At 31.0% G+C, this 26480-nt stretch overlaps 1 protein-coding gene across 1 annotated transcript; it reads left to right on the top strand.

Moving 5' to 3' along the window:
• Window positions 1-619: 619 nt before the first annotated feature.
• On the top strand, window positions 620-24603 carry LOC135955442 (odorant receptor 67d-like). Its single transcript, XM_065505793.1, has 5 exons — window positions 620-728; window positions 23216-23493; window positions 23548-24062; window positions 24117-24306; window positions 24379-24603. Exons 1-5 carry the CDS (start codon window positions 620-622, stop codon window positions 24601-24603), a joined length of 1317 nt encoding a protein of 438 aa, XP_065361865.1.
• Window positions 24604-26480: the final 1877 nt, after the last annotated feature.

The following is a 26480-nucleotide window of genomic DNA, read 5'->3' as shown; positions in this document are numbered from 1 at the left end:
CGAAATGTCGACTGTTTTCAACTGTAGAACCCTACAGCTTATGGACAAATTTAAAATAATTACCAATTTCAATACCAAACATAGCTACAATCGTTTGCGCCCTATCGTGTTTTTGAGAGACAGACGGAAGGACGGTCATAGCTAGATCATCTTAGAATTTTACAAGGACGGTGGGTATAAAAACATCAGACAACATATTGATTTTATACTCCAGATATTTTATAAAAATTACATTTGATAAAAACTCTACAACATTTTACTTAGTTTTTCTAAATGGCAACCCGGCCTCTTAACAATATGGCCTTATCGATATAATTTAATTTTTTATTCTTTTTTTCTTCATCTCCTATTTTTATTGTCGATTTCATACCCATAAAGTTACTAGTTAAGCGTAATTTAAATTTGTTTGGTTCGGCAAAATATAACAGAAATAAACAAGCAAATAAATGAAAGAAGAAAAAAAATGGATAATTTTATATGCTTGATTTGACTTTCTTTTACTTATTTTAGATTTCCTCTTTTTTTCTTTTATGTGCGATTTTCTGTTTAGTACTTTTACTTTTTTTGTTGATTTTAATATAAATCAAATTTCCCTTTAATTTTATATTCCGCAAGACAAATGACAAACTCACTTCATCAACATCATCATCGTCATCATCAGCAGAGACAACAGCAGCAGCAACAATGGCGACATTTAAGGATATCAAACATATTCACCGTGGGTTTTGGTAATCTTTGAAACTTAAAAGATATAGAGACAAATTATTTATACAATGGAAATAAACAGATTTGAGTCCTAAATTCGGGTTCCATTTCTGGCTATAATCACGTGTGTATGCGAATTTACTTTTTACTCAAAGTAATGCTCATCAAATAACATCACGATCGTAGTTTTTTGATATTGTTTTATAATGAAAATTACCAGAGAGTCATTTGAAACTCTCAAACAATTTACAGTATTTTATGTATAAACAGTAATTTACAAATTCCTGTAGCTTACTGTTTTTTATAGAAAATCATGTGTATAACAAACAGTATTTTCTATAGAAAATCTTCAGTATAACAGAATTTTCAAAAGAAAATCTTTAGTAGTTATATCAGTATGTTCTATAGAAAATATTCCATATACCATTATTTTCACAGATAATTTGCAACACAAAGCCTTGCTAATCCATATAAGTAAGTTTGTTGGTTTGTTTGAGCATCACGCCTAAATGGCTGAACCGATTTTATTGAAATTTGGCACGTAAATAGATCGTTACTTAGAAGCGTCAATAGGCTATTTCTTTTTTCAATACTTGGACCAGAAAGGGTCCTAAATTTTATTTACAAAATCACTTACTTATATAATATTTGATCTCTTACAAACTAACATAAAATATTTATCAACTATAAAACAATGCATGTGGAAAGTCTAATCAGAAAACATTGTGGTAATAAATTGTGTATTTTATGACACCCATAAAACACACAATCAAAATTACAGCGTGCATTTCCATGTAACAGTCGATGACCTGATCGTGCATTCGTCTACATTAACTTGCATAATCATATGTCACACTAGGGTGGCCCTTAATAAACCAAAGTTGGATTTTAGGTAAATCGGTTGGGGATAAGACGTACCTCAAGCCCTCTGAAGTTTTGAGATGCATTTACAAGGGGGAAAAAATGCATTTTTTTCAGTTTTTGTAAAAATTTTGCCATTAAAAAATTACTTTTGCAATTTAATTTAAAAGAATCGAAATGTGTACGTAATTGTCGTTCTAATGAGACTTAAAAAACAGAAATTGGTAAAAAAATGTTGAAGTTATTAAAAATTCGCTCAGGCAACTAGAATAAGAAAGGTAGGAACAAAATGAACATATTTTGATAAATATTAAAATTAAATCTCATTTTTACTTAAAATGTGTCCATATTTACTTGTATATGAGTTTTTGTCTATGTAGGATACCGGTAACCTATTCTTAGGTATGAACAAAAAAATAAGTTTTTTTTAACGGCAGTTTCAAAACTCCATTTTCAAATTTTTAAAAATTTTGTTAAACAAATTTCAGAATTTTTTGATCATCTCATTGGGATTTATTAAGAATATAATAGGGAATAAAAATGTGAAAAAATTATGAAAATGTCTCTTATAGTTTTTCCGTACCTGCGATTTAAATTTTGAAATTTTGGAGAAAAACCAATTATTTGGAAATTTTTAGGCGAATGAGCTCTATTTCCTTACTCTTATGAATTTTAAGCAAAACTTATTCAGAATATTATAGTCCAGATAATTCTAAATATACTCTGGAACTTTTAATAAAATCGGAAAACGCTAACCCTTAAATCGTGAAGGTCAAAAGTCAAATTTTTCAATATTTGGAATTTCTCTTGGAAAGATTTCGAAATGTTCGAAATGTTGTATATTTTTGGGCCGATTTTGATGAAATTTTACAAAAATATATCACAAAGCCTAGTATTTACTAAAACAGCAGAAAAATTAAAATTAACCATTAATGGAAATTAACGCTTAATGGCACTTGGGATTAAAATGACCCCAAACTTTTAAAATCATAATTTTTTTATGGTTTTAGAAGTTTGTGGTCATTTTAATCCCAAGTGCCATTAAGCGTTAATTTCCATTCTTGTGCTGTTATTATAAACCCTAGAGTTTATGTTATATTTTTCTTAAGTTTTATCAAAATCGGCCCAAAAGTATATAATATTTTGCTATCTCTCCATGAAAAATTCCAAATATTGAAAAATTTGACCTTTGACCTTCAACCCATACAATGTAAATTGTTTATTACCAACATCTGAAGAACTATAATTGCAAAATTATAGTTCTTCAATTTCTTATCACTGCATGAAGTTCAAAGAAAATTAGGATGGATCGAAACTGGGGTGAGTCACCTTACATACAAAGAAAATAGTTATTTCTAAATATTTAGAGAACTATAATTACGATATACATCAAACATTGTCCGAATATCCCACTGATATTTTTACATAGTCTTTTCCAAATACGTACCACAAAATATCACTAAATACTAGGGTATTCAATCGATTAACCGATTAATTTTGGTCGGTTAACTGTTCGATTAATTGAAAATTGACGATTTTCAAATAACAAATAAACCGATTAATTTGTGTCGATTAACCGATTAACCGACATTTTTAGTATTAGTCTGAAAGGAATATATTGTTCTCTAGACTTGAAATAAATAAATTTATTTTTTTGCACTTCATATAGAAATATAGTTTTAAAGACACAAATTTTATTTCTTAACTCGTAAACATTCCCTTCTAGCAATAGTTTTCTGGAGTATAGTACGAAAACTGTCACTAAGAAATTGGAAATGTCCCCTTTGTCCTAATGAGTCGGAGGACGATTTGATAATAGACGAAACTGAAGACATTACTGAAACGAGTCTTTTATCACAACTTAAAGAAACTATTAAAGTATTCAAAATTGGATATTCTTTATCATGCCTTACTTTCGAGTTCTTTCAAGTCAAGTTTTATTAAAACTAAATAAAATCGTTTAAAAAGAAATCATTTAAATTATATGCTTTTTTTAAAAAGATTATTTCAGAAGATCTCCCTAAAATCCTAAAAAAACTCACATGTTTATTTATTGTTTTGTTGAAATGTTATGTTTTGTTTTGTTTGTTTTTTATGTTTTTGTTCTTTTTATTAACAAAATGCTACACAAAATTCATTTATTTCTTTTCAATTTAAAATGGAAATTTATTGGGTTAATCGAATAATTTGAAATTAACCGATTATTAACCGATTAAATCTAAACCTCGATTAATTATTTGCTCGATTAACCGATTAAATCAGAAACCCGATGAATTGAATACCCTACTAAATACTGAATAAAGTGGTAAAAAAAGAAATAAAAATCTTCTTCATCTGATTAAATATAGAAATAATTTGAATTGTGCATAAAGCGATTCAGTGAAAAAACTTACAACTGTTAAGGGAAATTATCATCATCCTTCTTTGAAAATTAAACATTCTCACATTTGACAAAAAATTCAATCCTATAGGATCTTCTTTCTGCTCATTTAACATATATATATATAAAACTCAAAATGAAAACACGTGTTGAAACAAATGAATATTTACAAATGTATGTATGTAAGTATTCGACAATTAATTACGCATTTAAATATCTATATTCTTGAGAGTAAAATATTGCAACAAAGTTTCATAATATATAAATGTTTAATAACTTTATTACCGTTATAAGGCTGCACACATTTTCATTTATAATTGTGTTAAACTAATACATTGTAATATAAGTGCCATGTCGAAGAAGAATCATTTAATGTTCGCATTTTCAGACAATTAAAAAGTTCCTAAGTACACTGGTAAACAATTAATATTTATTAAAAATCACACTAGTTCTGTTCTGTTCTAGTTCTGTTCTAGTTCTGTTCTAGTTCTAGTTCTGTTCTAGTTCTGTTCTAGTTCTGTTCTAGTTCTGTTCTAGTTCTGTTCTAGTTCTGTTCTAGTTCTGTTCTAGTTCTGTTCTAGTTCTGTTCTAGTTCTGTTCTAGTTCTGTTCTAGTTCTGTTCTAGTTCTGTTCTAGTTCTGTTCTAGTTCTGTTCTAGTTCTGTTCTAGTTCTGTTCTAGTTCTGTTCTAGTTCTGTTCTAGTTCTGTTCTAGTTCTGTTCTAGTTCTGTTCTAGTTCTGTTCTAGTTCTGTTCTAGTTCTGTTCTAGTTCTGTTCTAGTTCTGTTCTAGTTCTGTTCTAGTTCTGTTCTAGTTCTGTTCTAGTTCTGTTCTAGTTCTGTTCTAGTTCTGTTCTAGTTCTGTTCTAGTTCTGTTCTAGTTCTGTTCTAGTTCTGTTCTAGTTCTGTTCTAGTTCTGTTCTAGTTCTGTTCTAGTTCTGTTCTAGTTCTGTTCTAGTTCTGTTCTAGTTCTGTTCTAGTTCTGTTCTAGTTCTGTTCTAGTTCTGTTCTAGTTCTGTTCTAGTTCTGTTCTAGTTCTGTTCTAGTTCTGTTCTAGTTCTGTTCTAGTTCTGTTCTAGTTCTGTTCTAGTTCTGTTCTAGTTCTGTTCTAGTTCTGTTCAAGTTCTGTTCAAGTTCTGTTCTAGTTCTGTTCTAGTTCTGTTCTAGTTCTGTTCTAGTTCTGTTCTAGTTCTGTTCTAGTTCTGTTCTAGTTCTGTTCTAGTTCTGTTCTAGTTCTGTTCTAGTTCTGTTCTAGTTCTGTTCTAGTTCGGTTCTAGTTTTGTTCTAGTTTTGTTCTAGTTCTGTTCTAGTTCTGTTCTAGTTCTGTTCTAGTTCTGTTCTAGTTCTGTTCTAGTTCTGTTCTAGTTCTGTTCTAGTTCTAGTTCTGTTCTAGTTCTGTTCTAGTTCTGTTCTAGTTCAGTTCTAGTTCAGTTCTAGTTCAGTTCTAGTTCAGTTCTAGTTCAGTTCTAGTTCAGTTCTAGTTCAGTTCTAGTTCAGTTCTAGTTCAGTTCTAGTTCAGTTCTAGTTCAGTTCTAGTTCAGTTCTAGTTCAGTTCTAGTTCAGTTCTAGTTCAGTTCTAGTTCAGTTCTAGTTCAGTTCTAGTTCAGTTCTAGTTCAGTTCTAGTTCAGTTCTAGTTCAGTTCTAGTTCAGTTCTAGTTCAGTTCTAGTTCAGTTCTAGTTCAGTTCTAGTTCAGTTCTAGTTCAGTTCTAGTTCAGTTCTAGTTCAGTTCTAGTTCAGTTCTAGTTCAGTTCTAGTTCAGTTCTAGTTCAGTTCTAGTTCAGTTCTAGTTCAGTTCTAGTTCAGTTCTAGTTCAGTTCTAGTTCAGTTCTAGTTCAGTTCTAGTTCAGTTCTAGTTCAGTTCTAGTTCAGTTCTAGTTCAGTTCTAGTTCAGTTCTAGTTCAGTTCTAGTTCAGTTCTAGTTCAGTTCTAGTTCAGTTCTAGTTCAGTTCTAGTTCAGTTCTAGTTCAGTTCTAGTTCAGTTCTAGTTCAGTTCTAGTTCAGTTCTAGTTCAGTTCTAGTTCAGTTCTAGTTCAGTTCTAGTTCAGTTCTAGTTCAGTTCTAGTTCAGTTCTAGTTCAGTTCTAGTTCAGTTCTAGTTCAGTTCTAGTTCAGTTCTAGTTCAGTTCTAGTTCAGTTCTAGTTCAGTTCTAGTTCAGTTCTAGTTCAGTTCTAGTTCAGTTCTAGTTCAGTTCTAGTTCAGTTCTAGTTCAGTTCTAGTTCAGTTCTAGTTCAGTTCTAGTTCAGTTCTAGTTCAGTTCTAGTTCAGTTCTAGTTCAGTTCTAGTTCAGTTCTAGTTCAGTTCTAGTTCAGTTCTAGTTCAGTTCTAGTTCAGTTCTAGTTCAGTTCTAGTTCAGTTCTAGTTCAGTTCTAGTTCAGTTCTAGTTCAGTTCTAGTTCAGTTCTAGTTCAGTTCTAGTTCAGTTCTAGTTCAGTTCTAGTTCAGTTCTAGTTCAGTTCTAGTTCAGTTCTAGTTCAGTTCTAGTTCAGTTCTAGTTCAGTTCTAGTTCAGTTCTAGTTCAGTTCTAGTTCAGTTCTAGTTCAGTTCTAGTTCAGTTCTAGTTCAGTTCTAGTTCAGTTCTAGTTCAGTTCTAGTTCAGTTCTAGTTCAGTTCTAGTTCAGTTCTAGTTCAGTTCTAGTTCAGTTCTAGTTCAGTTCTAGTTCAGTTCTAGTTCAGTTCTAGTTCAGTTCTAGTTCAGTTCTAGTTCAGTTCTAGTTCAGTTCTAGTTCAGTTCTAGTTCAGTTCTAGTTCAGTTCTAGTTCAGTTCTAGTTCAGTTCTAGTTCAGTTCTAGTTCAGTTCTAGTTCAGTTCTAGTTCAGTTCTAGTTCAGTTCTAGTTCAGTTCTAGTTCAGTTCTAGTTCAGTTCTAGTTCAGTTCTAGTTCAGTTCTAGTTCAGTTCTAGTTCAGTTCTAGTTCAGTTCTAGTTCAGTTCTAGTTCAGTTCTAGTTCAGTTCTAGTTCAGTTCTAGTTCAGTTCTAGTTCAGTTCTAGTTCAGTTCTAGTTCAGTTCTAGTTCAGTTCTAGTTCAGTTCTAGTTCAGTTCTAGTTCAGTTCTAGTTCAGTTCTAGTTCAGTTCTAGTTCAGTTCTAGTTCAGTTCTAGTTCAGTTCTAGTTCAGTTCTAGTTCAGTTCTAGTTCAGTTCTAGTTCAGTTCTAGTTCAGTTCTAGTTCAGTTCTAGTTCAGTTCTAGTTCAGTTCTAGTTCAGTTCTAGTTCAGTTCTAGTTCAGTTCTAGTTCAGTTCTAGTTCAGTTCTAGTTCAGTTCTAGTTCAGTTCTAGTTCAGTTCTAGTTCAGTTCTAGTTCAGTTCTAGTTCAGTTCTAGTTCAGTTCTAGTTCAGTTCTAGTTCAGTTCTAGTTCAGTTCTAGTTCATAACATAATAAAACGACAGGAAAACATTTAATCAAAAATTATCAAATCACACAGTCCGCTGAAATATTTCACATTCATTCATATGAACATTTTCCCATTATCATGTATTTTAGTTAGTTTTTTTTCTTATATTGTTTCTTTTGAAGTCTGACATTTTTTTTAATATTCTTCTTTAGATACAAATATGTTTATGATAAACAAATTATAATAATGTTGGCAAAAAAAAAAGCAAACGAAAATTCTGAAAAACTAAATGAAATCACCCCAATCTATAAAAAGTAAACGCTATAACAAATAAACAAACAATAATACAAACAAAAGTTTAAAAAAAGGAAAATTTTTTTGTTCGAGTTAGTATAGTAAGCAACTGATTATTTTATGAACAATTTTAAATAATGCGAAATAGCAGCTGATTAATTAGTTATTAAATTTATAAAAAAACCAAATTGATTATACCCAATAAGCACCAAAGCCCCAAAAATTCAAGTACTTGAACATTTTGTTGGAATTAGACTTGAGTGTAATTGCAATTATATTTTAAACTTGAAAACAAACAAAAAATAAATTATGGCTTGAATTTATGTTTCCATTTTTCTGGAGGATGCTATAGAAATAAAGTGTAATACCTGCTTATTGACTAAGTATTATAATAAGTACTATTTAGTGTTGGATTTTTATTTAATTTATTTTATCAAAAAATACGTTCATCTACATAAATACATATTATACAATAAAATTAGGAAAATGTGATAGAAAAAAACAGTTCTTTTATTTTATTATTTTCTAACAAATAAAAGTAAAACTATACAACCTAAAACATCCAGGATAAAGTTTTAGAGATTAGAATTAAAGCAAAGGTATAAATTAACCAAGGTAAAGATCGGGATATGAACAAAAATCGATTTTTTATATAAAAACTCAAAATATCTAAATTCGTTAATAACTAGGCCAATAAGCGTTCAATCAAGACCTCCAAATATCTAAATTCGCTAAGAACAGAAGCTCGATCTGTGATCACTCATAATTCTGAACAAAAATCGATTTTTTATATAAAAACTCAAAATATCTAAATTCGCTAATATCTAGGCCAATAAGCGTTCATTCAAGAAAAGGAGCTTTATCTGTGATCACTCATACTTCTGAACAAAAATCGATTTTTTTTATAAAAACTCAAATTATCTAAATTCTAAAAAAATCGATTTTTATCTAATCGAATATCTAAAATCGCTAATAACTTGGCTAATAAGCGTTCAATCAAGAAAAGGAGCTTGATTTGTGATCACTCATACTTCTGACCAATAATTGATTTTTTATATAAAAACTCAAAATTTCTAAATTCGCTAATAACTTGCCCAATAAGCGTTTAATCAAGACAAGGAGCTCGATCTGTGATCACTCATATTTCAAAATATATAAATTCGCTAATAAGCGTTCAATCAAGAAAAGGAGCTTGATCTGTGATCACTCATATTTCAGAACAAAAATCAATTTTTTATATAAAAACTCAAAATATCTAAAATCGCTAATAACTTGGCTAATAAGCGTTCAATCAAGAAAAGGAGCTTGATTTGTGATCACTCATACTTCTGACCAATAATTGATTTTTTATATAAAAACTCAAAATTTCTAAATTCGCTAATAACTTGCCCAATAAGCGTTTAATCAAGACAAGGAGCTCGATCTGTGATCACTCATATTTCAAAATATATAAATTCGCTAATAAGCGTTCAATCAAGAAAAGGAGCTTGATCTGTGATCACTCATATTTCAGAACAAAAATCAATTTTTTATATAAAAACTCAAAATATCTAAATTCTCTAATAATTTGGCTAATAAGCGTTCAGTCAAGAAAAGGAGCTCAATCTGTGATCACTCATATTTCAGAACAAAAATCTATTTTTTATATAAAAACTCAAAATATCTACATTTGTTAATAACTTGGACAATAAGCCTGTAATCAAGAAAAGGAGCTCGATCTGTGATCACTCATATTTCAGAACAAAAATCTATTTTTTATATAAAAACTCAAAATATCTAAATTCGTTAATAACTTGTCCAATAAGCGTTCAATCAAGAAAAGGAGCTCGATCTTTGATCTATATATATAAAAGAGTAGCGTTACTGACTCACTGACTGATTGATTCATCATCGCACAGCCCAAACGACTGAAGATAGAATCATGAAATTTTAACTGTGGGTTCCTCCCTCCCCAAAACGATCCGATAAGAAAGGTAAAAATGGGTAAATTCGGTAACCTTATATCTTAAAAACTAATAAAGATACAAAAAAAACTTAAAATTGCATGTTACTCCTTTTTAAAAAAAAGCTGACAGGTGTTTCGTACTTTTTCGAAATTCGAACCGTTTAGGTGAGAAAATGGGTAAAAACTGTATTTTGTTACTTTATTGGCACCCTATGTATCTTTTAAACCAATAAACATATAAACAAATTTTAAATCGCATTCTTTACTTATCAAAAAATAAAAAATATAAGTTTGGTACTTTTTGGAAATTCGAACCCTTAAGGGATAAAAATTGTGTTTATTTTTGGTACTTTTTCATAAAATATGTTTTTCTATAATTTGACATAGACATACGAATATTTTATTATGAACTCCCACCACGCTGCAGATTTTTATTTGAATAAAATTTTAATACCGCAATGGGGATAAAAAAAGGTACCAAAAAGGGAATAACACGGGAAAATACATTTTATTTGAAATTATTAAGCTAATTTTGATAATTGTTTTCAAATTCCTGGATTCATACAAAAATTAACTAACAGGATGTCATTTGGAACTCGAGTGAATAGGTGTTTATTGGGCCAAATCCGGGTAAACATTTTGGTACTTTTTTTAAAACATATTTTTTCTTGGCCACATTAACACAGATTTTAATATTTAGAGACATGTCTGTAGCATAAACAATTTTGGCAAAATGGAGTATTTTTAAATTTCAAGCTTTAGGGGTGTTCAAGAAGGAAAAGGCAAATTGGTACTTTTTTCCTACTGGTACTTTTTTAATATTTTAATTATTACACTTATAGACATTAAAGTTAGCTGATATGCATCTTAGTGAAGTGTTAGGAATAGGGGATAATATTTAGGTACCAAAATGTGTGAACTGAACTATAGGTACTTTTTTGATCTTCTAATGGTACTTTTTTTTTAATTTCTATAACAATGGACTTAGAAACATGAAATTAAACATATATGGTCCTAAGTGAGTGAGAATTCTAGGGGGAGAATTTTTGGTACTTTTTCTTTATTGGAATGGTACTTTTTGTAATTTCTTCAACAATGAACCTAGAAACATGAAATAAACCGATTGAGTGGGAAATCACCAGTGTGGGTTTTTTGGTACTTTTTCTATATTCTAATGGTACTTTTTTGAATTTTCTATAACTATGGACTTAGAAACATGAAATAAGGCATATATAGTCCTAGGTGAGTGAGAATTCTAGGGGGAGACTTTTTGGTACTTTTTCTTTATTATAATGGTACTTTTTAGAATTTTCTATAACAATGAACTTAGAAACATGAAATTAAACATATATGGTCCTAAGTGAGTGAGAATTCTAGGGGGAGACTTATTGGTACTTTTTCTTTATTCTAATGGTACTTTTTGTAATTTCTTCACCAATGAACCTAGAAACATGAAGTAAAGCTTATATGGACGGGAGTGACCACAAGTGCCTGATTTTTGGTACTTTTTATACATATATTGTAGCGGTAATTTTTGAATTTTCTGTAATAATGGTAATATAAATATGAAATTAATCGTATATGTTCTAAAGTGAGAGTGAGTCTCCCCCTAGAGACTTTTTGGTACTTTTTCTTTATTCGAATGGTACTTTTTGTAATTTCTTCACCAATGAACCTAGAAACATGCAATAAAGCTTATATGGACCCGAGTGAGTGGGAATCCACAAGTGGCTGCTTTTTGATACTTTTTCTATATTCTAATGGTACTTTTTGAATTTTGAAATATGAAATTAAGCGTATATGGTCCTAAGTGAGGGAGAATTATAGGGGGAGACTTTTTGGTAATTTTTTATTTCTAATGGTACTTTTTTTGAATTTTCTATAACAATGAACTTAGAAACATGAAATTAAGCATATATGGTCCTAAGTGAGAATTCTAGGGGTAGACTTTTTGGTACTTTTTCTTTATTCGAATGGTACTTTTTTAATTTTTTGTAATAATGGACATAGAAATATGAAATTATTCGTCTATGGTCCCAAGTGAGTGAAAATTCAAGGCCATACTTCTGTGTACTTTTTCTTTGTTCTCATATGTACTTTTTTGAATTTCCTATAATAATGGACCTAGAGTTTCCAAAAAATCGAAGATTTTCAAAACCGCGGTTTCGGTTTTAAAAAATTAAAAACCGATCGGTTTCGGTTTTGTGATAATTTATTAAATCTTAAGTATTATAGAAACAAAATTAGTTGATAATATAGGAAATGATATACAAATCTAAAATTAAAACTTGACGGTACTATTACCTTATTGCAATGGTACTTTTTGAATATTTTATAATAATAAACCTAAAAATTTAACATTAGGAACACATTTTGCATTTTCTATAATAATGGACCCAGACATATTTACAATTAGATTCACAAAGTGAGACTTGATGGTACTATTTCTTTCTTCTAATTGGAGTGGCGAAGCGCACCGGGTCAGCTAGTCACTCATATTTCTTAACAAAAATCGATTTTTTTATATAAAAACTATAATTATCTAAATTCGCTAATAACTTGGCCAATAAGCGTTTAATCAAGAAAAGGACCTTCATCTGTGATCACTCATATTTCTGAGCAAAAATCGATTTTTTTATATAAAAACTCACAAATAGAACACAAGCACTTTTTTTAATTTGACAGGACAACGTCTGTCGGGTCAGCTAGTTTAAAATAAATTTACAATATTTGAGAATTTTACTGATTAATGTTTAATACATTTTAAATTATTGATGGGGAAGAACAAAAGTTATCACATTTTCCTTTCGTTTGCGCCCTATCGTGTTTTCAAGAGACAGACTGACAGACAGACGGACATAGCTAGATCGTCTTAGAATTTTTTTGATGATGGTCTATAAATTTTATAAAAATTACATTTGATTAAAACTCTACTACATTTTACTTCATTTTTCTACATGGCAACCCGGCCTCTTAACAATATGGCCTTATCGATATAATTTAATTTTTTATTCTTTTTTTTTATTGTCGATTTCATACCCATAAAGGTGAGTGCGTCCCGGCAACAAATACAACAATGCAAAAACAACAGGCAATTTGTTTTTGTTAAAATGTACGGTAAATGTCAAAATCAAGGCGAATTAAAATATTACTATGTTATTTACAATAACAAATGTAAACATAAACAAAGTTTGACATATAGTGTACATAAAACCACAGCGAATTAAGAAACATATTCCCGTGGGTTTTGGTAATCTTTGAAACTTAAAAGAAATAAAGAAAAATTATTTATACAATGGAAATAAACAGATTTGAGCCCTAAAGGCGGGTTCCATTTCTGGCTATAATCACGTGTGTATGCGAATTTACTTTTTACTCAAAGTAATGCTCATCAAATAACATCACGATCGTAGTTTTTTTGATATTGTTTTATAATGAAAATTACCATGGTATGCCCGAGAGTCATTTGAAACTCTCAAACAATTTACAGTATTTTATGTATAAAGACTAATTTACAAATTCCTGTAGCTTACTGTTTTTTATAGAAAATCATGTGTATAACAAACAGTATTTTCTATAGAAAATCATTAGTAGTTATATCAGTATGTTCTATAGAAAATATTCCATATACCATTATTGTCACAGATAATTTGCAATACAAAGCCTTGCTAATCCATATAAATCCATATCTATATAAATATATAAATGTCTTTGTAAGTTTGTTGGTTTGTTTGAGCATCACGCCTAATTGGCTGAACCGATTTTATTGAAATTTGGCACGTAAATAGATCGTTACTTAGAAGTGTCAATAGGCTATTTCTTTTTTCAATACTTGGACCAGAAAGGGTCCTAAATTTTATTTACAAAATCACTTACTTATATAATATTTGATCTCTTACAAACTAACATAAAATATTTATCAACTATAAAACAATGCATGTGAAAAGTCTAATTAGAAAACATTCAGGTAATAAATTGTGTATTTTATGACACCCATAAAACACACAATCAAAATTACAGCGTGCATTTCCATGTAACAGTCGATGACCTGATCGTGCATTCGTCTACATTAACTTGCATAATCATATGTCACACTAGGGTGGCCCTTAGTTGGATTTTAGGTAAATCGGTTGGGGATAAGACGTACCTCAAGCCCTCTGAAGTTTTGAGATGCATTTACAAGGGGAAAAAAAAATGCATTTTTTCAGTTTTTGTAAAAAGTTTGCCATTAAAAAATTACTTTTGCAATTTAATTTAAAAGAATCGAAATGTTTACGTAATTGTCGTTCTAATGAGACATAAAAAACAGAAATTGGTCAAAAAATGTTAAAGTTATTAAAAATTCGCCAGGCCATTAACGTGTCTCAGGCAACTAGAATAAGAAAGGTAGGAACAAAATTAACATATTTTGATAAATATTAAAATTAAAGCTAATTTTTACTTCAAATATGTCCATATTTACTTGTATATGAGTTTTTGTCTTGGTAGGATACCGGTAACCTATTCTTAGGTATGAACAAAAAAATAAGTTTTTTTAACGGCAGTTTCAAAACTCCATTTTAAAATTTTTAAAAATTTTGTTAAACAAATTTCAGAATTTTTTGATCATCTCATTGGGATTTATTAAGAATATAATAGGGAATAAAAATGTGAAAAAATTATGAAAATGTCTCTTATAGTTTTTCCGTACCTGCGATTTAAATTTTGAAATTTTCGAGAAAAACCAATTATAAAAACCAATAATTTTTAGGCGAATGAGCTCTATTACCTTGCTCTTATAAATTTTAAGCAAAACTTATTCAGAATATTATAGTCCAGATAATTCTAAATATACTCTGGAACTTTTAATAAAATCGGAAAACGTTAACCCTTAAATCGTGAAGGTCAAAAGTCAAATTTTTCAATATTTGGAATTTCTCTTGGAAAGATTTCGAAATGTTCGAAATGTTGTATATTTTTGGGCCGATTTTGATGAAATTTTACAAAAATATAACACAAAGCCTAGTATTTACTAAAACAGCAGAAAAATTGAAATGCACCCTGTATAGCACTTGGTTTACAAAAATATAACACAAAGCCTAGTATTTACTAAAAAAAATATAACACAAAGCCTAGTATTTACTAAAACAGCAGAAAAATTGAAATGCACCCTGTATAGCACTTGGGGTTAAAATGACCCCAAACTTCTAAAACTATAAAAAAATTATGATTTTAAAAGTTTGGGGTCATTTTAATCCCAAGTGCCATTAAGCGTTAATTTCCATTCTTGTGCTGTTATTATAAACCCTAGAGTTTATGTTATATTTTTCTTAAGTTTTATCAAAATCGGCCCAAAAGTATATAATATTTCGCTATCTCTCCATGAAAAATTCCAAATATTGAAAAATTTGACCTTTGACCTTCACGATTTAAGGGTTAACGTTTTCCGATTTTATTAAAAGTTCCAGAGTATATTTAGATTTATCTGGACTATAATATTCTGAATAAGTTTTGCTTAAAATTCATAAGAGTAAGGAAATAGAGCTCATTCGTCTAAAAATTTCCAAATAATTGGTTTTTTTCCAAAATTTCAAAATTTAAATCGCAGGTACGAAAAAACTAAAAGAAACATTTTCATAATTTTTTCACATTTTTATTCCCTATTATATTCTTAATAAATCCCAATGAGATGATCAAAAAATTCTGAAATTTGTTAAACAAAATTTTTAAAAATTTGAAAATGGAGTTTTGAGACTGTAGTTAACAAATTAACGGTAGCCTACGAAGACAAAAACTCATATACAAGTAAATATGGATATATTTTAAGTAAAAATGAGCTTTTAGTTTAATATTTATCAAAATATGTTAATTTTGTTCCTACCTTTCTTGTTCTAGTTGCCTGAGACACGTTAATGGCCTGGCGAATTTTTAATAACTTTAACATTTTTTGACCAATTTCTGTTTTTTATGTCTCATTAGAACGACAATTGCGTACACATTTCTATTCTTTTAAATTAAATTGCAAAAGTAATTTTTTAATGGCAAAATTTTTACAAAAACTGAAAAATGCCTTTTTCCCCTTTAAATGCATCTCAAAACTTCAGAGGGCTTGCGGCACGTCTTAACCCCAACCGATTTATCTAAAATTTTTTCAGGATGATTTTTTTACTAATGTTCACCAAACTGGGGGTGAGATTGGCCAAAATCCAACTTTCGTTTATTAAGGGCCACACTAATGTCACACATAAACTTTAAATTAATAGATTATTTTATAGCTAACATAGACTTTCTATTCCTCATGCAGGTTTTCTATTTAATATCTAAAACTAGCTTCAATATGATTGAACAGGCTATATCCTTTTTCAGAACTTGGACCATAAAGGGATAAAAAGGTGAAAACGGGATAAATAGGTACCTTTAGTTGTTAAAAATTTAATAATTGTTTAAAAAGAAAACATGTTTAATTTAGCTCACTATAGTCACAAAAATATGTATTTAGAAAGTACGGCTGACTTCCAAAATGTATCAATGCAAAGTTTATATGCAGTTCTCCTACGGTATTTTAATTATGTACATATTTAAACTTCCTAAACAATGCAACTATATACTTTGTTTACATTTACGATATGAAATGAACATAATGCATTTTGAAATAGTATACACAGTAAGCATTTTGTATGCCGGCATTATTAAACAATATACTTTGTTCAAATACAAAGCAACTAGCATTTTGGAAGTCAGGGTAAAAACGGGTAAAATTAGGAATTTTGTGTTTATCCAGATTTATGTCTGTTTGTTTGTACCTTATACGAACCAAAAACACTTGTCCGCCCCTCTTGATATTTTTACCCTATATTCCTATATATTTGAAACGATCAATAGACTATTTTTTATTTTGAAATTTTAAGTGGGCGCGCGACCTTTCATACAAAGTTAATAGTGAACTAACATTGTGAAAGTCACAAAACTTCGCGGGATTTACTTTGATACCATTGTGCACGGCTTGCCTTAAAATGGGCGTGGCATATACATGTCTGTATTGAATTAGTGGGCGTGGCAACTCCCATACAATGTAAATTGTTTATTACCAACATCTGAAGAACTATAATTGCAAAATTATAGTTCTTCAATTTCTTATCACTGCATGAAGTTCAAAGAAAATTAGAATGGATCGAAACTGGGGTGAGTCACCTTACATACAAAGAAAATAGTTATTTCTAAATATTTAGAGAACTATAATTACGATATACATCAAACATTGTCCGAATATCCCACTGATATTTTTACATAGTCCTGCTGAAAATTAATTTAGTGGCCGAGGACCCCCTCCCATGCAAGTATTTTCGAATATCTGCAGAACTATAATTGTGAGTCTTCAAACTTTATACAAATCAATTTCTTATCACTGCATACGGTTTAACCAAAAAGGTAAGGATAAAACAACTTGAAAACCATAATTACAATATTCATCAAACTTTACATAAATTGTCTGAAAATGGACGGAATTCGACCACTTGAAAGTAAAAAATTAATTTAGTATATTTGGAGAATAGTAACGGTAAAAGTATTGAAACTTTGTGTGAATTAATTTCTCATCACTGTAAGGAGTTTAGTTAAATATGGCTGGAATAGGAACAGTGGGTATGGATACTTCCATACAAGGTACTTAGTCAATTTTGAATATCTGAGTAACTAAACTTGCATGATTCTTCAAACTTTCTCCGAAACATTTTTTTATATGAAAACGGGGGGGTTATTAATAGTGGACATGGAACTGGACATGTTATCGAATATCTGATGAACTTTATTAGAGAAAGTCGTAAAACTTTGAAGGATTTATTTCGTTACCACAGTTACAAATGTGTGGTATCAGATCATTTGTAACTGTGGTATCAAATATCTAAACAACTGTTATATGTAGAGTCCTTCTAAATTGATTTTATATCACTGAAATCGAATATTTTAAGAAAATAATCAAGATTTCTACATACACAGACAAGAAATTCCGGTATTAATTATATTCATTTATTTTTGCATAGAATCCTTTCATATTTTTTTATTTCACTACGACAGGGGTAGCGAAGCGCACCGGGTCAAGCTAGTATGAAAATAAATTATTAAATATGATTTTTTTATTTTAGTACTCTAGAAAAGGAACAATTTGAATATTATTTTGATACCACACACATTTTTCATTTTCCATCTCTGATCAACAATCTTTTCCAAATACGTACCACAAAATATCACTAAATACTAGGGTATTCAATCGATTAACCGTTAATCGGTTAACCGATTAATTTTGGTCGGTTAACTGTTCGATTAATTGAAAATTGACGATTTTCAAATAACAAATAAACCGATTAATTTGTGTCGATTAACCGATTAACCAAAATTTTTAGTATTAGTCTGAAAGGAATATATTGTTCTATAGACTTGAAATAAATAAATTTATTTTTTTGCACTTCATATAGAAATATAGTTTTAAAGACACAAATTTTATTTCTTAACTCGTAAACATTCCCTTCTAGCAATAGTTTTCTGGAGTATAGTACGAAAACTGACACTAAGAAATTGGAAATGTCCCCTTTGTCCTAATGAGTCGGAGGACGATTTGATAATAGACGAAACTGAAGACATTACTGAAACGAGTCTTTTATCACAACTTAAAGAAACTATTAAAGTATTCAAAATTGGATATTCTTTATCATGCCTTACTTTCGAGTTCTTTCAAGTCAAGTTTTATTAAAACTAAATAAAATCGTTTAAAAAGAAATCATTTAAATTATATGCTTTTTTTAAAAAGATTATTTCAGAAGATCTCCCTAAAATCCTAAAAAAACTCACATGTTTATTTATTGTTTTGTTGAAATGTTATGTTTTGTTTTGTTTGTTTTTTATGTTTTTGTTCTTTTTATTAACAAAATGCTACACAAAATTCATTTTTTTCTTTTCAATTTAAAATGGAAATTTATTGGGTTAATCGAATAATTTGAAATTAACCGATTATTAACCGATTAAATCTAAACCTCGATTAATTATTTGCTCGATTAACCGATTAAATCAGAAACCCGATGAATTGAATACCCTACTAAATACTGAATAAAGTGGTAAAAAAAGAAATAAAAATCTTCTTCATCTGATTAAATATAGAAATAATTTGAATTGTGCAAAAAGCGATTCAGTGAAAAAACTTACAACTGTTAAGGGAAATTATCATCATCCTTCTTTGAAAATTAAACATTCTCACATTTGACAAAAAATTCAATCCTATAGGATCTTCTTTCTGCTCATTTAACATACATATATATATAAAAATCAAAATGAAAACACGTGTTGAAACAAATGAATATTTACAAATGTATGTATGTAAGTATTCGAAAATTAATTACGCATTTAAATATCTATATTCTTGAGAGTAAAATATTGCAACAAAGTTTCATAATATATAAATGTTTAATAACTTTATTACCGTTATAAGGCTGCACACATTTTCATTTATAATTGTGTTAAACTAATACATTGTAATATAAGTGCCATGTCGAAGAAGAATCATTTAATGTTCGCATTTTCAGACAATTAAAAAGTTCCTAAGTACACTGGTAAAAAATTAATATTTATTAAAAATCACACTAGTTCTGTTCTAGTTCTGTTCTAGTTCTGTTCTAGTTCTGTTCTAGTTCTGTTCTAGTTCTGTTCTAGTTCTGTTCTAGTTCTGTTCTAGTTCTGTTCTAGTTCTGTTCTAGTTCTGTTCTAGTTCTGTTCTAGTTCTGTTCTAGTTCTGTTCTAGTTCTGTTCTAGTTCTGTTCTAGTTCTGTTCTAGTTCTGTTCTAGTTCTGTTCTAGTTCTGTTCTAGTTCTGTTCTAGTTCTGTTCTAGTTCTGTTCTAGTTCTGTTCTAGTTCTGTTCTAGTTCTGTTCTAGTTCTGTTCTAGTTCTGTTCTAGTTCTGTTCTAGTTCTGTTCTAGTTCTGTTCTAGTTCTGTTCTAGTTCTGTTCTAGTTCTGTTCTAGTTCTGTTCTAGTTCTGTTCTAGTTCTGTTCTAGTTCTGTTCTAGTTCTGTTCTAGTTCTGTTCTAGTTCTGTTCTAGTTCTGTTCTAGTTCTGTTCTAGTTCTGTTCTAGTTCTGTTCTAGTTCTGTTCTAGTTCTGTTCTAGTTCTGTTCTAGTTCTGTTCTAGTTCTGTTCTAGTTCTGTTCTAGTTCTGTTCTAGTTCTGTTCTAGTTCTGTTCTAGTTCTGTTCTAGTTCTGTTCTAGTTCTGTTCTAGTTCTGTTCTAGTTCTGTTCTAGTTCTGTTCTAGTTCTGTTCTAGTTCTGTTCTAGTTCTGTTCTAGTTCTGTTCTAGTTCTGTTCTAGTTCTGTTCTAGTTCTGTTCTAGTTCTGTTCTAGTTCTGTTCTAGTTCTGTTCTAGTTCTGTTCTAGTTCTGTTCTAGTTCTGTTCTAGTTCTGTTCTAGTTCTGTTCTAGTTCTGTTCTGTTCTAGTTCTGTTCTAGTTCTGTTCTAGTTCTGTTCTAGTTCTGTTCTAGTTCTGTTCTAGTTCTGTTCTAGTTCTGTTCTAGTTCTGTTCTAGTTCTGTTCTAGTTCTGTTCTAGTTCTGTTCTAGTTCTGTTCTAGTTCTGTTCTAGTTCTGTTCTAGTTCTGTTCTAGTTCTGTTCTAGTTCTGTTCTAGTTCTGTTCTAGTTCTGTTCTAGTTCTGTTCTAGTTCTGTTCTAGTTCTGTTCTAGTTCTGTTCTAGTTCTGTTCTAGTTCTGTTCTAGTTCTGTTCTAGTTCTGTTCTAGTTCTGTTCTAGTTCTGTTCTAGTTCTGTTCTAGTTCTGTTCTAGTTCTGTTCTAGTTCTGTTCTAGTTCTGTTCTAGTTCTGTTCTAGTTCTGTTCTAGTTCTGTTCTAGTTCTGTTCTAGTTCTGTTCTAGTTCTGTTCTAGTTCTGTTCTAGTTCTGTTCTAGTTCTGTTCTAGTTCTGTTCTAGTTCTGTTCTAGTTCTGTTCTAGTTCTGTTCTAGTTCTGTTCTAGTTCTGTTCTAGTTCTGTTCTAGTTCTGTTCTAGTTCTGTTCTAGTTCTGTTCTAGTTCTGTTCTAGTTCTGTTCTAGTTCTGTTCTAGTTCTGTTCTAGTTCTGTTCTAGTTCTGTTCTAGTTCTGTTCTAGTTCTGTTCTAGTTCTGTTCTAGTTCTGTTCTAGTTCTGTTCTAGTTCTGTTCTAGTTCTGTTCTAGTTCTGTTCTAGTTCTGTTCTAGTTCTGTTCTAGTTCTGTTCTAGTTCTGTTCTAGTTCTGTTCTAGTTCTGTTCTAGTTCTGTTCTAGTTCTGTTCTAGTTCTGTTCTAGTTCTGTTCTAGTTCTGTTCTAGTTCTGTTCTAGTTCTGTTCTAGTTCTGTTCTAGTTCTGTTCTAGTTCTGTTCTAGTTCTGTTCTAGTTCTGTTCTAGTTCTGTTCTAGTTCTGTTCTAGTTCTGTTCTAGTTCTGTTCTAGTTCTGTTCTAGTTCTGTTCTAGTTCTGTTCTAGTTCTGTTCTAGTTCTGTTCTAGTTCTGTTCTAGTTCTGTTCTAGTTCTGTTCTAGTTCTGTTCTAGTTCTGTTCTAGTTCTGTTCTAGTTCTGTTCTAGTTCTGTTCTAGTTCTGTTCTAGTTCTGTTCTAGTTCTGTTCTAGTTCTGTTCTAGTTCTGTTCTAGTTCTGTTCTAGTTCTGTTCTAGTTCTGTTCTAGTTCTGTTCTAGTTCTGTTCTAGTTCTGTTCTAGTTCTGTTCTAGTTCTGTTCTAGTTCTGTTCTAGTTCTGTTCTAGTTCTGTTCTAGTTCTGTTCTAGTTCTGTTCTAGTTCTGTTCTAGTTCTGTTCTAGTTCTGTTCTAGTTCTGTTCTAGTTCTGTTCTAGTTCTGTTCTAGTTCTGTTCTAGTTCTGTTCTAGTTCTGTTCTAGTTCTGTTCTAGTTCTGTTCTAGTTCTGTTCTAGTTCTGTTCTAGTTCTGTTCTAGTTCTGTTCTAGTTCTGTTCTAGTTCTGTTCTAGTTCTGTTCTAGTTCTGTTCTAGTTCTGTTCTAGTTCTGTTCTAGTTCTGTTCTAGTTCTGTTCTAGTTCTGTTCTAGTTCTGTTCTAGTTCTGTTCTAGTTCTGTTCTAGTTCTGTTCTAGTTCTGTTCTAGTTCTGTTCTAGTTCTGTTCTAGTTCTGTTCTAGTTCTGTTCTAGTTCTGTTCTAGTTCTGTTCTAGTTCTGTTCTAGTTCTGTTCTAGTTCTGTTCTAGTTCTGTTCTAGTTCTGTTCTAGTTCTGTTCTAGTTCTGTTCTAGTTCTGTTCTAGTTCTGTTCTAGTTCTGTTCTAGTTCTGTTCTAGTTCTGTTCTAGTTCTGTTCTAGTTCTGTTCTAGTTCTGTTCTAGTTCTGTTCTAGTTCTGTTCTAGTTCTGTTCTAGTTCTGTTCTAGTTCTGTTCTAGTTCTGTTCTAGTTCTGTTCTAGTTCTGTTCTAGTTCTGTTCTAGTTCTGTTCTAGTTCTGTTCTAGTTCTGTTCTAGTTCTGTTCTAGTTCTGTTCTAGTTCTGTTCTAGTTCTGTTCTAGTTCTGTTCTAGTTCTGTTCTAGTTCTGTTCTAGTTCTGTTCTAGTTCTGTTCTAGTTCTGTTCTAGTTCTGTTCTAGTTCTGTTCTAGTTCTGTTCTAGTTCTGTTCTAGTTCTGTTCTAGTTCTGTTCTAGTTCTGTTCTAGTTCTGTTCTAGTTCTAGTTCTGTTCTAGTTCTGTTCTAGTTCTGTTCTAGTTCTGTTCTAGTTCTGTTCTAGTTCTGTTCTAGTTCTGTTCTAGTTCTGTTCTAGTTCTGTTCTAGTTCTGTTCTAGTTCTGTTCTAGTTCTGTTCTAGTTCTGTTCTAGTTCTGTTCTAGTTCTGTTCTAGTTCTGTTCTAGTTCTGTTCTAGTTCTGTTCTAGTTCTGTTCTAGTTCTGTTCTAGTTCTGTTCTAGTTCTGTTCTAGTTCTGTTCTAGTTCTGTTCTAGTTCTGTTCTAGTTCTGTTCTAGTTCTGTTCTAGTTCTGTTCTAGTTCTGTTCTAGTTCTGTTCTAGTTCTGTTCTAGTTCTGTTCTAGTTCTGTTCTAGTTCTGTTCTAGTTCTGTTCTAGTTCTGTTCTAGTTCTGTTCTAGTTCTGTTCTAGTTCTGTTCTAGTTCTGTTCTAGTTCTGTTCTAGTTCTGTTCTAGTTCTGTTCTAGTTCTGTTCTAGTTCTGTTCTAGTTCTGTTCTAGTTCTGTTCTAGTTCTGTTCTAGTTCTGTTCTAGTTCTGTTCTAGTTCTGTTCTAGTTCTGTTCTAGTTCTGTTCTAGTTCTGTTCTAGTTCTGTTCTAGTTCTGTTCTAGTTCTGTTCTAGTTCTGTTCTAGTTCTGTTCTAGTTCTGTTCTAGTTCTGTTCTAGTTCTGTTCTAGTTCTGTTCTAGTTCTGTTCTAGTTCTGTTCTAGTTCTGTTCTAGTTCTGTTCTAGTTCTGTTCTAGTTCTGTTCTAGTTCTGTTCTAGTTCTGTTCTAGTTCTGTTCTAGTTCTGTTCTAGTTCTGTTCTAGTTCTGTTCTAGTTCTGTTCTAGTTCTGTTCTAGTTCTGTTCTAGTACTGTTCTAGTTATGTTCTAGTTCTGTTCTAGTTCTGTTCTAGTTCTGTTCTAGTTGTGTTCTAGTTCTGTTCTAGTTCTCTTCTAGTTCTTTTGTTAAATTTAACATACTTTTCTTCTCACAGTATAATCCATATAATCTTAAAATGCTTTAAAACATTTTGTTAAAATTTCAAAATGGATCAGTACCATTTGCAATTTCCCCGACACAGGTTAAAGTTATGGCTAAAAATTGTTATGACCGTTTTAAGAAAATTACAAAAACGGCAAGATTAATGGGATCTTTCTGTGGTGGAGATGTAATAAAACCAAACTACAAAATGAACCTGTTAACATGGCTAGTAATTTTTGCCATTAATGCCTATTTTGGCTGTACAATTTACACCATTTACATGGGAATGGTAGTTGATGGAGATTGGAAGGTTCTTTTACAGGCCCTCAGTTTAGCTGGAAGTGCAGTGCAAGTTGGTGAATATGTCAATTAAATGGAAATTTTGTTAATAGACATTTATTCGCAGGGTTACAGCAAATTAACATTGTGTATTTATCGTCGTTTGGTTATGATTTCTATGGATCAACAACTGAACAATATATACAAGGAGTATCAAAATGATAAGGACTACATAAAAATTCTGCGTTATCGCACTGACTTGGCCACCAAAATATTGAAAACTGTAATGGCGGTCTATATAGTTCTTGTGTCCATAATTATTATGTATCCTCTGATTTATGGCTTGGTGTATAATCAGAAAATGTTTGTAATGCAATTTTTATTGCCCGGCATAGACCCATATACTCAATTTGGTTATATTCTTCATAACGTTGTTCATATTTGCCTTATGATGTTGGGAGGTTTTGGAAATTTTGCAAGTGACATGTACACTTGTATATTCATTATAAATATACCCTTGTTTAAGGATATTTTGAAGATTAAATTTGAGAAATTGAATCAGGTGGCACTCAATTGTAGGGATACGAAGAAGACGATGCCACTGTTAATGGAAATTGTGGAATGGCATCAGAAATATAATAAGTGAGATAATAATGAAGATAGTTTTATAGTAAATAATCCTTAATATTCAATCAGATTTGTTCAACAAGTTGAAGAAGTCTACTATGGAATCATATTTATTCAAATTTTTTCTTCGGTGGTGAGTATTTGCGGCACCCTTTTTTCAATTGTCATTCGCAGTTGGCCAGCCGCCTTTGCTTATTTGATATTAAGCACAATAACGTTGTATGCATATTGTGGACTTGGTAATTTGGTGGATATATCCGTGAGTAAATGCTTTTTATATGCGTTTATATGTATTGTTTTTAATTTTTTTAGCTAAATATGGAAGATACAGAATGATGAAGTACTTGATATCATTTATTGTGACTGGTTGTGGTATGAACTGTCTGTGCCGGAGCAAAAATTAATTCTCTTGATGATACGAAAGGCTCAAAATCCAAAAACATTGACCGTAGGTCAAATCATGCCCTTATCTATGAATACGGCTCTGCAGCTGACAAAAGCTATTTATAGTTATATGATGATGCTGGTGAATTTCTTGGAAACGGATGATATCTAAAGTGATTTATTATTAAAATAGTATTAAAATCTAGAGCTATATTATCTTATATAGAAATAGTCCACACATTTTTTTGTAGCACACTTTATGAATGTTATTGTCCACATATATTGATGAAACATATATGGTTTAAAAGGTTTTTTTTCTCTAGGTATGCACAATATAAATGTTTAAAAATTCTTTCCATAAAAGCGTTTTAAAAGTGGTCGTATTTTGACCTAGTATTTAATTAATAACCTAGTCTAGTTCAGTTCTAGTTCTAGTTCAGTTCTAGTTCAGTTCCAGTTCAGTTCAGTTCTAGTTCACTTCTAGTTCAGTTCTAGTTCAGTTCAGTTCTAGTTCAGTTCTAGTTCAGTTCTAGTTCAGTTCTAGTTCAGTTCTAGTTCAGTTCTAGTTCAGTTCTAGTTCAGTTCTAGTTCAGTTCTACTTCAGTTCTAGTTCATTTCTAGTTCAGTTCTAGTTCAGTTCTAGTTCAGTTCTAGTTCAGTTCTAGTTCAGTTCTAGTTCAGTTCTAGTTCAGTTCTAGTTCAGTTCTAGTTCAGTTCTAGTTCAGTTCTAGTTCAGTTCTACTTCAGTTCTACTTCAGTTCTACTTCAGTTCTACTTCAGTTCTACTTCAGTTCTAGTTCAGTTCTAGTTCAGTTCTAGTTCAGTTCTAGTTCAGTTCTAGTTCAGTTCTAGTTCAGTTCTAGTTCAGTTCTAGTTCAGTTCTAGTTCAGTTCTAGTTCAGTTCTAGTTCAGTTCTAGTTCAGTTCTAGTTCAGTTCTAGTTCAGTTCTAGTTCAGTTCTAGTTCAGTTCTAGTTCAGTTCTAGTTCAGTTCTAGTTCAGTTCTAGTTCAGTTCTAGTTCAGTTCTAGTTCAGTTCTAGTTCAGTTCTAGTTCAGTTCTAGTTCAGTTCTAGTTCAGTTCTAGTTCAGTTCTAGTTCAGTTCTAGTTCAGTTCTAGTTCAGTTCTAGTTCAGTTCTAGTTCAGTTCTAGTTCAGTTCTAGTTCAGTTCTAGTTCAGTTCTAGTTCAGTTCTAGTTCAGTTCTAGTTCAGTTCTAGTTCAGTTCTAGTTCAGTTCTAGTTCAGTTCTAGTTCAGTTCTAGTTCAGTTCTAGTTCAGTTCTAGTTCAGTTCTAGTTCAGTTCTAGTTCAGTTCTAGTTCAGTTCTAGTTCAGTTCTAGTTCAGTTCTAGTTCAGTTCTAGTTCAGTTCTAGTTCAGTTCTAGTTCAGTTCTAGTTCAGTTCTAGTTCAGTTCTAGTTCAGTTCTAGTTCAGTTCTAGTTCAGTTCTAGTTCAGTTCTAGTTCAGTTCTAGTTCAGTTCTAGTTCAGTTCTAGTTCAGTTCTAGTTCAGTTCTAGTTCAGTTCTAGTTCAGTTCTAGTTCAGTTCTAGTTCAGTTCTAGTTCAGTTCTAGTTCAGTTCTAGTTCAGTTCTAGTTCAGTTCTAGTTCAGTTCTAGTTCAGTTCTAGTTCAGTTCTAGTTCAGTTCTAGTTCAGTTCTAGTTCAGTTCTAGTTCAGTTCTAGTTCAGTTCTAGTTCAGTTCTAGTTCAGTTCTAGTTCAGTTCTAGTTCAGTTCTAGTTCAGTTCTAGTTCAGTTCTAGTTCAGTTCTAGTTCAGTTCTAGTTCAGTTCTAGTTCAGTTCTAGTTCAGTTCTAGTTCAGTTCTAGTTCAGTTCTAGTTCAGTTCTAGTTCAGTTCTAGTTCAGTTCTAGTTCAGTTCTAGTTCAGTTCTAGTTCAGTTCTAGTTCAGTTCTAGTTCAGTTCTAGTTCAGTTCTAGTTCAGTTCTAGTTCAGTTCTAGTTCAGTTCTAGTTCAGTTCTAGTTCAGTTCTAGTTCAGTTCTAGTTCAGTTCTAGTTCAGTTCTAGTTCAGTTCTAGTTCAGTTCTAGTTCAGTTCT

The sequence above is a fragment of the Calliphora vicina genome, chromosome 3 (genome assembly GCF_958450345.1).
Source record: "Calliphora vicina chromosome 3, idCalVici1.1, whole genome shotgun sequence".
NCBI classification, from domain to species: Eukaryota; Metazoa; Arthropoda; class Insecta; order Diptera; family Calliphoridae; genus Calliphora; species Calliphora vicina.
This window is presented reverse-complemented; position numbering and strand designations above follow the sequence as displayed.

What these genes read in the sequence shown, in the direction of transcription:
- LOC135955442 (XM_065505793.1), top strand. Translation starts at nt 620, where the DNA reads ATGACAAACTCACTTCATCAACATCATCATCGTCATCATCAGCAGAGA. An exon ending in CATATTCACCGTGGGTTTTG is followed by an intron (nt 729 to 23,215) that starts GTAATCTTTGAA and finishes AAAATGGATCAG; the next exon opens with TACCATTTGCAATTTCCCCG. An exon ending in TGGCATCAGAAATATAATAA is followed by an intron (nt 24,063 to 24,116) that starts GTGAGATAATAA and finishes ATATTCAATCAG; the next exon opens with ATTTGTTCAACAAGTTGAAG.